The 14,361-nt window shown below is 34.9% G+C and overlaps 2 protein-coding genes across 2 annotated transcripts; one reads left to right on the top strand and one right to left on the bottom strand.

Moving 5' to 3' along the window:
- The first annotated feature begins 846 nt into the window (after positions 1-846).
- LOC111877988 (uncharacterized) lies at positions 847-6,189 on the top strand. The gene is made up of 9 exons (XM_023874488.3): positions 847-1,303; positions 1,984-2,105; positions 2,345-2,789; positions 2,878-3,762; positions 3,853-4,428; positions 4,524-4,748; positions 4,833-5,172; positions 5,254-5,437; positions 5,522-6,189. The coding sequence occupies exons 1-9, from the start codon at positions 1,109-1,111 to the stop codon at positions 6,000-6,002; spliced, it is 3,453 nt and encodes a 1,150-aa protein (XP_023730256.1). The 5' UTR covers positions 847-1,108; the 3' UTR covers positions 6,003-6,189.
- Positions 6,190-6,230: 41 nt separating this feature from the next.
- LOC111877989 (ATP-dependent DNA helicase Q-like 4A) lies at positions 6,231-13,415 on the bottom strand. The gene is made up of 26 exons (XM_023874489.3): positions 13,151-13,415; positions 12,636-12,693; positions 12,392-12,559; positions 11,967-12,024; positions 11,325-11,738; positions 10,968-11,138; positions 10,733-10,863; positions 10,289-10,646; positions 10,065-10,196; positions 9,824-9,910; positions 9,604-9,731; positions 9,403-9,523; positions 9,164-9,315; positions 8,956-9,091; positions 8,737-8,860; positions 8,590-8,660; positions 8,394-8,462; positions 8,151-8,270; positions 7,879-8,037; positions 7,718-7,798; positions 7,477-7,638; positions 7,333-7,388; positions 7,127-7,259; positions 6,906-7,000; positions 6,715-6,792; positions 6,231-6,608 (listed from the first exon to the last, which is right to left on the bottom strand). Exons 2-26 carry the CDS (start codon positions 12,638-12,640, stop codon positions 6,395-6,397), a joined length of 3,423 nt encoding a protein of 1,140 aa, XP_023730257.1. The 5' UTR covers positions 12,641-12,693; positions 13,151-13,415; the 3' UTR covers positions 6,231-6,394.
- Between the last annotated feature and the right edge of the window lie 946 nt (positions 13,416-14,361).

Raw genomic sequence — 14,361 nt, 5'->3', positions numbered from 1 at the left:
AACTTTTTAATTCAAAAACTTCACATTGTTTTTAAGTTTTGAAGTTAATGAATAGAGATGTTTCGTATTTTAAATATTATTTGATTCATTTGCTTTATATTTTGATATTAATAGACTTCGTAAGTAAGTTTTGTGAAAAGAAATCCTATATTGTGGACGTTAAACTTTTTTCTTGTTGATACGATACTAAAAAATTTATTGAAAAAACTCATATTTTAGGGGAGTCTTTGGGAAAGGAGTTGGAAAAGAACCATTTACATAATAAACTTTACGATTTTTATTGAAAAAATCATATAACATCTATACGCCAAATGAGTTGGAAAAGATGGGAGATATATTAATAAATTATTTTAGTCACTAAATATTATTTATCTATTTAGAAGAATACAATGTTAAGCATGACATATAATCTGTTTTGATTATTTTTGTAATAATTATTAAATTATCGTAATATTAATGATTATCTATAAAAAAAATATTTGGTGGCTCACTTTTATTTGCACATAACCTTCAAAAATCAAAATCAATGAGCCGATTGATGCTAAGTAAATAGAAATGATTTTTATTATGACTTTATTGGAAAATCTTATCGCATGTAATGTGAGTAACATAAGATAATTAAAATGCTAACATCATAATAAACAGAATACAGTTTTTTTTGAAGAAAATGAAGTATGTTTTGTTGGAGGGAGAGGAATTATAAAGAAGAAAAATGAAGAACCAATAATGTCCAAAAAGTTACTTAAGGGACTATAACTGATAAAAACTGTACTAAAAGGAAGAAAATGTAAGTTTTATCACATTTCTGAATTTAATCTCACTTCACCCCCTCACATCATCCCTCCGTTTCCAGAATCGTCATCTCCTTTTCTCATTTCTCTCTCTACTTTCTCTCTCTCTAAATATATCCATGTCCTGAATTTATATAATTATTATATATACGGCTCCATAGACAACGCGTGTGCAATTCGAGAGAATATTTATATCCGTCCACATACAATTCCTAAATCATTTTGAACTTTGTTCTTAAAGCAGTAAAGTGTGATTGATCGGTTGTGAAGGGTTTATATCCAATTTTATTTGTAATTTTCGTTGATCAGAGTCATCGATGGAGGTTGGAGTGGATAATTCACCGGAGATCGTCGGAGTTGCGATGGAGTTTCCGGTCGTCGACGGTGCAGGGTTATCATCGCCTCCAACTTTGCCGCCTAGGCTTCGCCGAAGACTAACCGAAACAAAGGCGTCTCCTTCTAGTGTTGAAGAAATCGAAGCTAAGCTTCGGGATGCAGATCTTCGTAGACAGGTTAGGTCTCTTGCTTTATGCAGTTTCATAAATACGTGATCAATTCATCAAATGATCATCGCTTCTTCTTGTTTGCTTTTTTGTTTTCTGAGAAAAGTTCACGGAAATTTTAAGGTATTATCACGTAGTTGTAAAGAAGAGTCTCAAAATCTGCGAGTTTTTTAATTCTTTTCTTCCTTTTATTATTTTGTACTATTTATTACAGAAAAAGACCCAACTTTGGAGTATGTTTTTGAGAACTACGCTGACTAAACATATGCTTAAGTTCACTAATTACTGATTAGGAGCGAGTAAATCCTAGATTATTATCTTTATGACAAGTTTATGATGAAGTAAAATCCAGTCTATCTTATTACGTGAGCATCTTTTTTCCATACTGTATTTCGTTTGTTTTGTAAGCTTCTATTTGTTGTTGTAGGTTGTCCTCGAGTTAGGTAAGGTGGTTGCTTCAGAATCTTTTCTAATGGTGAATCAAACGATTCTAAGTTCTGTAGTTTGACCCTTTAAGCAATTGGAGACCAAGATTCTTGTATTTTTAACTAATTAACCGCTCAAAATTTGTATTATTTCTTGTTTTTAATCTTATCTGTTCTTGAGATTATATATTTTAGGTAAGATGATTGCTTAGACTTTGAGGTTCTTTCTTTTGTTCTTAAATTTCTCTTTTTGATCATCTGCAGAAATTTTATGAGCATTTATCAAGCAAAGCAAGGCCAAAGCCCAGGAGTCCTCCACAATCTGCATATGAAGAGAATCTTGGTCAACGTCTTCAGGCGAAGCTCCTGGCTGCTGAACAGAAGAGGTAATTTTTATTAAAATATTTCATCTTTTTCTTTATTACACCAAACCAGCCAACACATACTTCCAAAAAATTTCTAAGGTGACCTCTGATTGCGACATGTCTCTTTTGTTTATTGACAGAAGTGCTATAGCATACAACGTTGTTCCATGTGAACTTTAGTTCTTATCTAATTATATACCTACTATTTGGCACCTTTTGTAATCATCATTAATTGATTTCTTTATTGTTCAAATTATCAGGTCTAGCATTTTAGCAAAAGCCCAATTGCGTCTAGCAAAGCTTGATCAGTTGAGGCAAGCAGCAAGAACTGGAGTAAAAGTGCGTGTGAAGAAAGAATGTCAAGAACTTGGTACAAAAGTGGAATTAAGAGTAAGGCAAGCAGAAACAAACAGAATGAGAATCTTGAAAGCATACAGACAAAGAAGGGCCACATTAAGGGAAAGGACATCAGAATCTCTTATAAGAAGGATTGCAAGAGAGAGTAAGTATAAAGAGCGTGTTTGTGCTGCTATTTGTCAAAAAAGGGCAGCTGCTGAACAGAAAAGATTGGGATTACTTGAAGCTGACATGGAAAAAGCACATGCCAGGCTTTTACAAGTAAGAAAGGTAGCCAAGTTGGTCTCTCAGCAGCGAGAGATTGAGAGGAGGAGATTGAGGGAAACTTTGGAAGATAAACTACAAAGGGTATGCTCGTGTTTTTTACTTTTATTTTTCCTTGATACCCTTTTTCTACATCTCAAATATGAACTTATTTCCGGCTGATATATTACAGGCAAAGAGACAGAGAGCAGAATACCTAATGCAAAGAGCAAGGCTACATAACACTATAGGTGCAAATTGGTCCAAGAAAATGCAGAATCAAGCTGACAATCTTTCTAGAAAATTAGCAAGGTGCTGGAGGAAATTTCTTAAAAAGGGGACCACCTTTGACTTGGTCAAAAGTTACTCTGTTTTAAACATCAATGAGGATCATGTAAAGTCAATGCCATTTGAGCAGTTTGCACTTCTTATTGAAACACCCTCAACACTCCAGACTACAAAATCTTTACTTGAAAGGCTGGAGATTCGTTACAAAGCTATGAAAGGCACTTCATCTGGCATCAACTCCCATGGTAAGGATGACATTGATCACCTTCTTAAACGTGTAGCTTCACCTAGCAGGAGAAACACCACCCCCAGAAGTGCTGCTGCTGCTGCCCGGAGTAGACACGCAAAGAAACCAGTGGCTGCCCGAGCTGCCCCCAAGTCACCAGTTAAGTTATCAAGGTACCAAGTGAGAATAGTCCTATGTGCATACATGATTCTCGGTCACCCTGATGCGGTTTTTAGTGGGCAAGGGGAGCGTGAGTCTGCTTTAGCCAATTCTGCAAAGAAATTTATCCAAGAATTCGAGTTGCTGATTAATATAATATTAGATAGACATCAAGAATCAAACACTAGAAGCACATTCAGATCACAGCTTGAAGCTTTTGATTCTGCATGGTGTGCGTATCTGAATAGCTTTGTGGTATGGAAGGTGAAGGATGCTGAATCTTTAGAGGAGGATTTGGTGAGGGCTGCATGCCAGATGGAAATTTCCATGATGCAAAAATGCAAACTTACACCTGAAGGAGATAATGCTGATCTTACACATGATATGAAAGCTATTCAGAAACAGGTTCTACTACTTTCCTGAATCCTTATAAAGAAGTTGAGTTCTATAATGCTGTAATAGAAGTGAATGAAAGTATGTTGCTATTTGTTGCAGGTTACAGAAGATCAACAACTGTTGAGGGAAAGGGTAATGCACCTGAGTGGAGATGCAGGAATAGAACGCATGAGGAATGCTCTTTCTGATACACGAACAAAATACTTTGAAGCAAAGGAGAATGGTAGCCCTGTTGGTTCACCAGTGCCACATATACCCCCATACAATGCTGACTCAGACAAAAGAAACAGAAGTGAAGAAGAGCCTAGCCGTGTGGTTCGTTCCCTATTCCAAGATGATGCTTCCAAACCACTACAAAAAGATGTGGGCCCCTCTGGTGCTAATAATCATTCTGTCAGCATGGAGAATGAGTTGATTGTGAATGAATTTGTTCATGGGCAACACTATTCATCTGCCAACAGTTTGAATGCTAGTGACGAGGACCAGACGATGGTGAAGGTACGACAAACAATGGAAAAAGCTTTCTGGGATGGAATCACGGATTCCATTCATCAGGACAATTACGATCGCATTGTGGAATTGATGAAGGAAGTGAGCGATGAACTTTGTGAGATGGCTCCTCAGAGTTGGAAACAAGAAATCATTGAAACAATTGATGTTGTTATTCTTTCACAGGTAGACTGTTCTTTGGATTTCTTTCTCTACTTTTTTTAATTTGTTTTCTTTATCTTTTATAAAATCTTGTTGATTTTTATTTCCCGTCTTTATAGTTGTTGAATTCTGGAAGTTTAGACATGGAGTATCTAGGGAAAATTATGGAGTTTGCATTAGTGAGCCTACAGAAACTTTCAGCTCCAGCAAATGAAAACAATCTTAAAGAATCCCACCAAAAAGTCTTACAAGAACTAGCCGATATATGCCAAAAAGACAATTCTAACCATTCACATGCCATAGCACTGGTTAAAGGCTTACGCTTTGTCCTCGAGCAGATACAGGTATCTTTTCTACCTCAAATAAAAAAATAAAAATAGCAATCTACTTTCCATAAAAATTTTAAATATTTAATTTCTGTTTTTTAGGTGCTGAAGCAAGAAATTAGCAGTGCCCGTATAAAGATAATGGAACCATTACTAAAAGGGCCCGCTGGTTTGGAGTATTTAGGAAAAGCATTTGCAAAGCGATTTGGTCAACCATCCGATGCGTTGACTCACCTTCCGTTGACTTCCAGATGGCTTTCTTCATTAGGGTCGACCTATAATCAGGAATGGAGTGACCACAAACAGACCCTTGAAAGTTTGCAAGATGGTTTACCTAAGGTGGTTGTTCCTTCTACTGCTCTTAGAACTGGTGGAAGCTTCTCTAATGGATTGCAAACTTCATCCTCTGTTTCTAATTCTATAACAGATGCTGATGCTGCAGGTAATGTATTTTGATTTATAAGGCTTCATTTAAATTTTATAGATCGTTTTTTTTTTAATTAATTTAATTTGATTTTTCCAGATAATCAGTACTCAGAGTGCAAGGGAGAGAAGCGTGATTTGTTAGTGAGACTCGGTTTGCTGAAGCTGGTGAATGATGTTTATGGTGTGACTCAGGAGGAGTTGCCCGAAACATTGAAGCTCAACTTTCTCAGACTGAGGGTTGTTCAGGCCCAACTTCAGAAGATCATTGTGACTGCTACAAGGTAAATGACCATTCTACCCTCCTGAACCTGTTGTGTACTTTTGACCCAATATTTTACTCTAATCCTTTGTATTCATGCTTACAGCATACTAGTTCTTCGACAAACACTTGTAATGGAGCAAATGATATCAACACCCGAAGAGATGGAAGCCACAATACAAAAATGTTCAACAGAGCTTTTACAGATTCTAGACACCATGGAAAATGCGGGCCTTGAAGAAATCGTTCAAGTTCTAAACAAAACCGCAGACAAATTCGATAAGTCCAATGATGTAACAAAAGCCGAATCAAGAAGACTCGTGATGGCAAGAATGTTGAGAAAAAGCGTGCAAGCCGATGACTCTGTGTTTGTGAAGGTGTCTAGGGCGGTGTATCTGGCTACCAGAGGGGTGTTACTTGGCGGCAACCATGGGAGGAGATTGGCAGAGATGGCACTCCGGCAGGTGGCGGCGGCAGTGGTTCTTACCGATAGAGTGGTGGAGGTTGGGAAGGTGTTGGGGGTGATGGCAAGTGTGAGTGGGAGTGTTCATGGAGCGTGGTATGATAAGTTGGTTGAGAATGTGTGACAGTGTGAGTAGTTGTGTTGTTTGGTTTGTGATTTGTACATATATAAACTTGGTCAGTGGCGTGGGATTTTTAAGTACATGATTTGTGTAGAAAATGTGGTAGTAAATAGTGTAAGGGAGGAGGTATGTGTAAATTTGCTACTAAATCCGTGTATGTAAAGGGCATGAATAAAAAAATGTTTAGTGATGATGCTTTTGTTATCTGTTATTTTTGTACTATTTTCAGAATATTAAAACTGATCTTTACCTTGAATAACCAAACATCTAAAATTCTAGCCAAAAGAGTTAAACAAATAATTAAACAAAGATCAGCTCAAGAAAAAGCGTTCATAATTTATAAAATAACTTAAGAACAACTAGTAAATACACCATAATAGAGCAACACGAATTGCTCAAAGCCTCCATGTAGATTGATCATCATCAGGATAATCAACAATCTCAAGACCATTTGTGGAGTCTGGTTCCTTATAAGTGAAGTCATTATCATGGCCTCTCTTTGGAAAATTGATGCTATCACTATCACTATCAACATTGATGCTGATGTATTCATTGAGGGTAATCTCAATGGTTTCCAGTACTCTATCCCCATACTTGCTTACTTTTGCCCTGTGTTAGGTTAACATTGTTATTAGCCACCAAAAATGCTGTTTCTTTTTGACATAATGGACTAAATAGAAAGTCAGGGACACCATTAAGTTATAACTTTTCTTACTTGCCAATGCCATTAATCTCAAGAAGCTCTTCTTTAGTTCTAGGGACCCTTCTGCTGATACTTTTCAGCGTAGCATTCCTAGACCGTGAAGGGAAATAAAACAATTTTAAATACATGACAAGACAAAAGATATTTCAAAATTGGATCTTGATTTCAATAAAATAAATTTTGGATACAAATTCATAACTCACCCAAAGATATGATACGCCATCACCCCTTCCGCTGCCTCCTTAACAAGAAGCGTTCGAAGCTCTCGCAAAGCACCATACAATTTGGTTGAAAGATTCTACAAGAAAAGGGAAATGATTGTTCAAGTTTTGCTTTAATTAAGTAGAAATAAACCCTAGGAACATCAATCATGTTAGATGTAAATCAGGCATTATCTTTAAACCCTAAGACTAACAGAGTATACCGAGTCTACTTCTGGTTGAGATTGAGCAGGAGCAGGAGTATCTACTCTTGATGGAGTTTGTTTTGATGATGTTAAGAAGCCCTTTGCTGGAGTGGTAGTCGTAGACTTGGATACTCTAACAACGGATGGAAACCTACAAGTAGCATAATATCCTGAAAGTAAACCAATCCCAAAAACAAAAAATAGAAAATAGAAAATATATTTACCTTAACATTATGGTCTTCTGACCTTCAAGTAAATTGCACGCTTTCTTTTCATTTACCTAAAACACAATTAAAATTAACAAAACCTATACACTACGCAACGACTATAAATTTGAAAAATAGAGTAATGAAAAGTGAAAACCATACTTTTAGAATTGATGAAACAGATCCATAGAGATCACTTTTCTTAATATCCTCTAAAAGGATCTCCTCAATAACAAGATGACGTAACACACGTGATGCGTCTCCTTTTGCTACATTTTTTCCAGCTCCATGTAACTTTAAGGTATCGTGTTGATTCTTCTTGACCTAAATTTTGATATTTGTCAAGTGACAATGTTGCAGATTATAAAACAAATAAATTTTAAAAACAGAAAGAATGAATTACAATTTGGTTCATGGAACCCCTGTAGACTTCCAAGACATACGTTCCTGAGAATTCTTGTCGAACTGATTTCACTAATTCAACCTGCAAATTAACAATTTAATTGAGCAAATAATCATACAACGAACGCCATGTTAGAAAAATAGATTTTATAATATCATAACCAGATGCTTTGCTATTTGCGTAACATCCTTGTCTACGAGAGTATGCGTCTTCGAACAGTTATCACATGTTTTCTTGCAGCTTAAAGGATCGAATTTTTCTCCAAAATGAACAAGTTGTAGAAAACGTCGACAATCAACTTCGTTCTCACAGTAACTGACCTGAGGTAAATAAGAAGTCGTTATATTTTATAGATTTCGATACTATTTGTTTGTATGAATTATAATGATATGATCATATCAAAGTCAATAAAAGAAATATCAGAATTAATTACCATGCGCAAAAGGTTCTCTGTATTTGTTTCCAGTACTCTTCCAGAATTTAAAGTAGTTGAGCGAGATGCAAAAGAGCTCTGCTCTATGGATCCATGACTAAGCATATGTTTGACCCGAATCTTCAAAACAGTTTAAAAGATATTTGAGAAAAGAAAATGAAAATGAGGGAAAGTTTCTTTTCATGGGATTCTTTCTTTATGCATTAAGTATAAAAAAGAAACAAGAAATTGATAATGACTTACATAATCACTATAACTATAATACAGTATGCAAGAAGAATGCTGCCCATCTCTACCTGCACGCCCACATTCCTACAACAAAGTGTTCCATGAGAAGCAAGAAATAGCAACATACTTGCAATGAATTGAACTTAAGTTATAAAAAAATATCATCTAAATACATAGATTTTTTAAAGTGAAATGTGATCACAAAAGGTACCTGATGGTAGCCTTCAATGGATTTAGGAAGAGAATGATGAATGACAAACCGAACATCCGGTTTATTTATACCTGAAACAATCATATTTTATAACATTATTATTAATTACTTTAATAACAAGACTAGATCACATTCCATAATCCATACCCATTCCAAATGCTACAGTTGCACATATTATGTTAACCTCATCTTTACTCCACATTTTTTGAACTGATGCACGTTCATCAGGATCCATACTAGCATGATAAAATGCAGCTTTGTGCCCAAATTCCTGAAAGATGAGTAACACCATAAACCCTAAAAATCACAAGTGACTTACTTCATCAATACACAAAGAGAAAGACAACAGAGCACAAAAGAAGAAACCTGCAACTTTTTAGCAACTTTCTCACAGTCATTCCTTGAAAGACAATAAATGATTCCACATTCATCAAAATGATTGTCCTTAATGAACGTGTCAATATCCTCCATACATTTTTTCGTTTTGGGTATAACTGAAAACCTGAAATATTGACATGTTTAATATGTCATACTATTTATTAAACAGATCATTATATTTATATTCAAATCATACCTTAAATTTGGGCGATTGAAACTTTGCCTGAAAATAATACAGTCAACAAGACCAAGAGCCTGCACAACATCTTCTTTGACACTGGCTGTGGCAGTAGCAGTTAATGCCAACAGGGGTATATTCGGAAACTTTTGTTTCAAAATACCAAGACTCTGTACATGTTACATAGCAACAATGTTATATAAGAACCTAGAAAAACCACAAAGTTTTGAACAAATTTGTATGGTATAATTAATAACCTGGTAATCTGGTCTGAAATCATGTCCCCATTGGCTTACACAATGTGCTTCATCAATCACAATTCTATCTAGCAATTCTCTTGCATACAAGTTCTCTAATTGTCTCAATAAAGCATCACTTCTGCACTCACATATCAAGTCACTAAAAAAGTTAGCAACATAATAAAAGAAATAGCTAAAGGAATAAAAATAAGCACTTACTTTGCTACTTTTTCTGGGGTGACATATAACAGTTTGTAACTGCAATGCCCTGAGCAGAGATCTCTGAGAATGTCTTGTTGTTTGGTCCACTCCATATTTGAACTTAAATAAGCAGCAGGTATATTTGCCTGTTATTGTATCCAAACACAAGATTTGATGTTCACTATAATAGATAAATGTGAAAATGTTCATAGGTTGAGAAATAGCAACATGTACATACCTGCAATAAATGCATTATTTGATCTTGGATTAGAGAAACAAGAGGTGAGATCACCAATGTGACACCTGGACAAATAAGAGCAGGTAGCTGCAAGAAAAGGGTGCAAGACACATTTAAACTCAATACATTGGACATAAAAAAAAAAGCACACTTCTTTTAACCAGGCTCTTAACATTTGTGGGAAATTAATTAAATAAAGCAATAAGCATCCAAAATCATTAAAAAAAATGGTATGTAGTACCTGATATGTGAGACTTTTTCCACCTCCAGTTGGCATTAAGACAAAAACATCATTTCCACTCATTGTTGCATTAATCACTTCTCTTTGGTTGGGACGAAATGAATGATTCCCAAACACTTTCTTGTTATTAGCCTGAGAGCAGAATCATCAAACCGTTATTTATATCACGACTAAATTCAAAAACATGCAAAAGTGAAAAATAAATAAATGACAATGCCACAAACCTCCAGCTTTTTGGTCCAAGAAAAATCTTTTTTGCTCCATTTCTTGTCATCTGAACCATCAATATAATTAACTTTGACATTCTTTCGGACATACAGTTCCCTTTCCACAGGAGTTGAAAAATTGCCAAAATTACCCACTGAGGAACATGATATTGATGGTGGGTCCCATTTATTATGCATGTAAAATTGATCATCAAGTCTAACAGGATCAACCCTTGAGGTAAATGCTAATGGTGTTTGATACTTCAAATCTCTAGCAGTTGTAAATGCAGAAAAGTTTGTTTTGCATCCTTCATCATCCATCAAAATAGAAGAACAATACTGTTTAAGCTGTTGGATTTGCTTTTTTAGTTGCAGCCTATGATTACATCATGCAAACATATATCAGGTCCCAAAAGTAAAATTCCATTATTCTTTTTTTTTAAAACAAAAATGGGACATCACCTATCGTGACGAAGCTTTTCCAATTCATCAGAGTTCAATTCACTATCATTGTCAATGAGATCATTTGATATGGAAATAAGCATATCCTTCATATCTTGCAAATGGGTTGCAGCTTCTGGGCAAGTTCCTAGCTGAAACAATTTTGGAAGTTGAATGCCTTAAAACCATGAGTATACAGTGACACATTCCATATAATAATGTGAGATTTGTTTATATAATGTTTGAAATTACATGCCTTAAAACCATGACCACAGTCCACATCCAGTTCTGGGGGTAAACTTATGTCCTCACATGCAACAATACTATTATTTGCAGCTGGGGTGAAGGGTGGAGAACTTGAGATTGATTGTTGTATTGTGCAGGATGATTGAAAGTGTTCTGTAAGTGTTTGATCCACATCCAAATTCTGCAATTTCAAATTGACTGATGATGAGATGAGATCAAGATATTATTACACTTATAACATGTAAATACAAAACTCAATGTTTATTTTTCGTAGCATCCTTAGAACATTACTCTACTCAAAGGTTATCTGATAGCATTTAGAAGTAATGCAGCATTCATTTAGAATCATATTAGTGCTACAAATTACCTGATAAGTTTCCTCATCATCAATCTCTTGAAGCCCATGCAAATGGTACCAATTTTTTGCATGATTCCTGTTTATGCCACTTATATCATTTCTACAAACACTTGTGGAATCTGACTCATAACCCCCATTCTGAATTGTTTCAGCCCTTTTAGTTTCAGTGACAGAAGTGGTAACTGTTGTAGAAAGATTGGTTGTTTGATCAGGTTTGATATGTTCAACATTATTTTCATTAGAATTTTGGTCTTCCCAAGTTTGTGCTGTAAATTTGTTATTCCCATCAGAGGAACATTGTTGAGAAGCTCTTTTATCATCTTGAAAAGAGGCTGAATAACCATTTTTTTCCACTTTCCGGCTTTTACCAGGTTTTATATAACTTCTAGAAGACAACTTGAGGTTGGAAAGAGCTTGCCAAGCCTGTCAGAAGCTCATATAATAAAAAGTTCCATTTTATCAGTAAATATTTAAAAAATGGAACAACTACTGTTTTTTAAAGAGTCCAAGATCATATAATCCAAACAAAAGAGAAGGTTTAACTTTACATGTTGCAAGAAGGATAAAAGAACTAGGAGATGAAAGAAACATTAAATGTTTCCCGTGTTAAAAATGGTGAATTATAAAATGCAGCATTGAAATATGTGTTACCTTTTCAGCTTGTGAATTGTGTGCCTTTGTAACATTCTGAACTTTACAAGAGAATGATCTGGAACAAAGAAAAAAAATGGTGGGATCTCAAACTTGATATGACCTTATAAGAATATTAGAGAGTACAGGCAATCTTCTTAAAGAACCTCTTTGGGCTGGAAATATTAAAAAAAAAAAAAAAACAGAGAGATTAAGTGCTTTAAAAGGAATACACTCTGTCCATAATAAATAATCCACAAAGATGAAGGATTTAAATAACCAAATTTGAAGTTTTTATAAGCCACATTGACAGCATGGTTTAGAGTGTTGGCATCTACTATAATAACTGTAACTACTATGATTAAAAGAATACTACATAAAAGAGAGACAATACGTAAGTAGGTAGTCGAGAAAGTAAACAACATAGCCATGGCTGAAAAACACACCTTGCAGTTGCAGCCTTTATTTCTTCAACAGAAAGTTTTTGTGTTGACAATGAGATCAGGAAGTTAGATTTCAAAATCTTATCTTGGCTCAAGTATTTAGCATGTTGAGACCAATTATGTCTCATTGCCTTGTCAAAACCTATAGAATCTCCACCACCGTTTCTGCTACTGAATATCAACCACAAAGAGTTAATCTTAAAGCAAAAAACAAAAGGGGGGAAAGAACTAGGGTTACTTTTCTTACCTCATGTTGTTATCCTAGGTCACTCATTGGCAAGTTCATCGAGCAATGAGTAACTCCCCTGCTTGTAAATCACATCCAAAAGCAAATATTAGATAAAAAAAATTATGACAATTTGGAGCATCAACTGACAGCATGGACAGTAAGCACACAAATGTTGACCTTTACATCTCCTTGCAGATGACTTTTATGTGTAAATGCAAGTCATACAAGCATAAGAACGATAACATGTATCTTAAGAAAACAAATTATAAATGCAAAAACATGGATAGTGTCAACTGATAACTGGAAAAGAATTCTTCACCAGAGTCAAAAAGCCACAGATGATAAAGCTTCAAATCGTTGCCCGTTTCACGTAATCCCAAAAGAGAAACTTGCTTATTAGATATCAATCCATTTGACAGTAAATAGCCAAGAAACGGCTCCATCAGCAGATAACTTACACAATACCTTGTCTTAAATACAACCGAAGATGGATTTTATAGACAATCAAAACGAAAATGGAAGTAAGAAGCTACCATTTGACATATAGAACTGATCGATGAATAGAATCTGTGGATGAACGACAGAATGGCGTCTGTGGCGGTGGCTGCGGCGGCGGTTATGACGAAAGAGCGCAGTTTGAACCAGGCCCTGATTTCCCGCTTTCTTTTCTTTTCAAATTTTGATGAAAGTGAGAACCGAACACCACGGAAAGATTGAGCTACTCTCAAAATTCAAATTTGTTTAAAAATCATTTAAAAATAACAATTTTAGATGTAAAATGTTTCACATGGCCTAAGCCCTAAAGTGTTTTATTATAAAAACTATTTCAAATATAACAAAATGTATTAGACTTGTTGGAGCGGGGGGGAACCCCACATGACACTGGGTAAAATGTTACGATTGTAAGACCATCTGTTATATCCACCACATACCATATATGTGGTGGGTGTCACATCAGCACCACATTTTCATACCACTAAATGGGATACCTACCACTAACTTACCACTCCACCTCATCTTTTTTATTTAAATTTAATTCAAAAATACATTAAAATACAATAACACATTTTTTTTAATTAAATTTAATTCAAAAACAAAATAAAACATATTTTTTTATTAAACTAGATTTTTATTTAATAAAACAAGATTACATTAAAAAAAACAAAAAACATTTAAAAAAAACATAAAAAACCTTAAAAATACAACCACAAACAACTTAAAACTACTTTTTAAACCTTATTTTTACTCACTAAATTTTGGGCACTCTTTTAATATTCGCCAAGCTTCAACGTGTTTAAACGGTGTGTGTTTCGTGTCTTCATATTGGTTCATGGCCACAACAAACGGGTCGCCTTCGTGTACGTTGTTTATAACAAAGTTATAAATACCATTGAATTCAACGCATTTAACTTTTATATCGTGATACTTCGAACATATTTCATCAACACTACGATTTTGGCAGCCCATTAATTCATGGAAAATGTTTCCAACCTTTATCCAAAAATTAGGACGCGTTACTGGGTCTTCTAAAGCTGCTACCCATGCTCGTGCTAAGTTCTCTTCTTCATTTTCTGACCAATTCATCTTTTTATGAGCCATTGGTTTTGGAATAATGTAAAAGACGTGTGTGATGTTGTGAGAAAAGAAAGAAGAAATTGTGTGAAAATATTTAATAGAAAGTGTGGTATTTATAGAAAAAGGTTAATATGTTTGAAAGGTAAAAAAGAAAAAAAAATAGTCGTTG

The sequence above is a fragment of the Lactuca sativa genome, chromosome 5 (assembly GCF_002870075.4).
Source record: "Lactuca sativa cultivar Salinas chromosome 5, Lsat_Salinas_v11, whole genome shotgun sequence".
In the NCBI taxonomy this organism is placed as follows: domain Eukaryota; kingdom Viridiplantae; phylum Streptophyta; class Magnoliopsida; order Asterales; family Asteraceae; genus Lactuca; species Lactuca sativa.
Note: the sequence above shows the minus strand (reverse complement) of the source record. Positions and strands in the feature narration are given on the sequence as shown.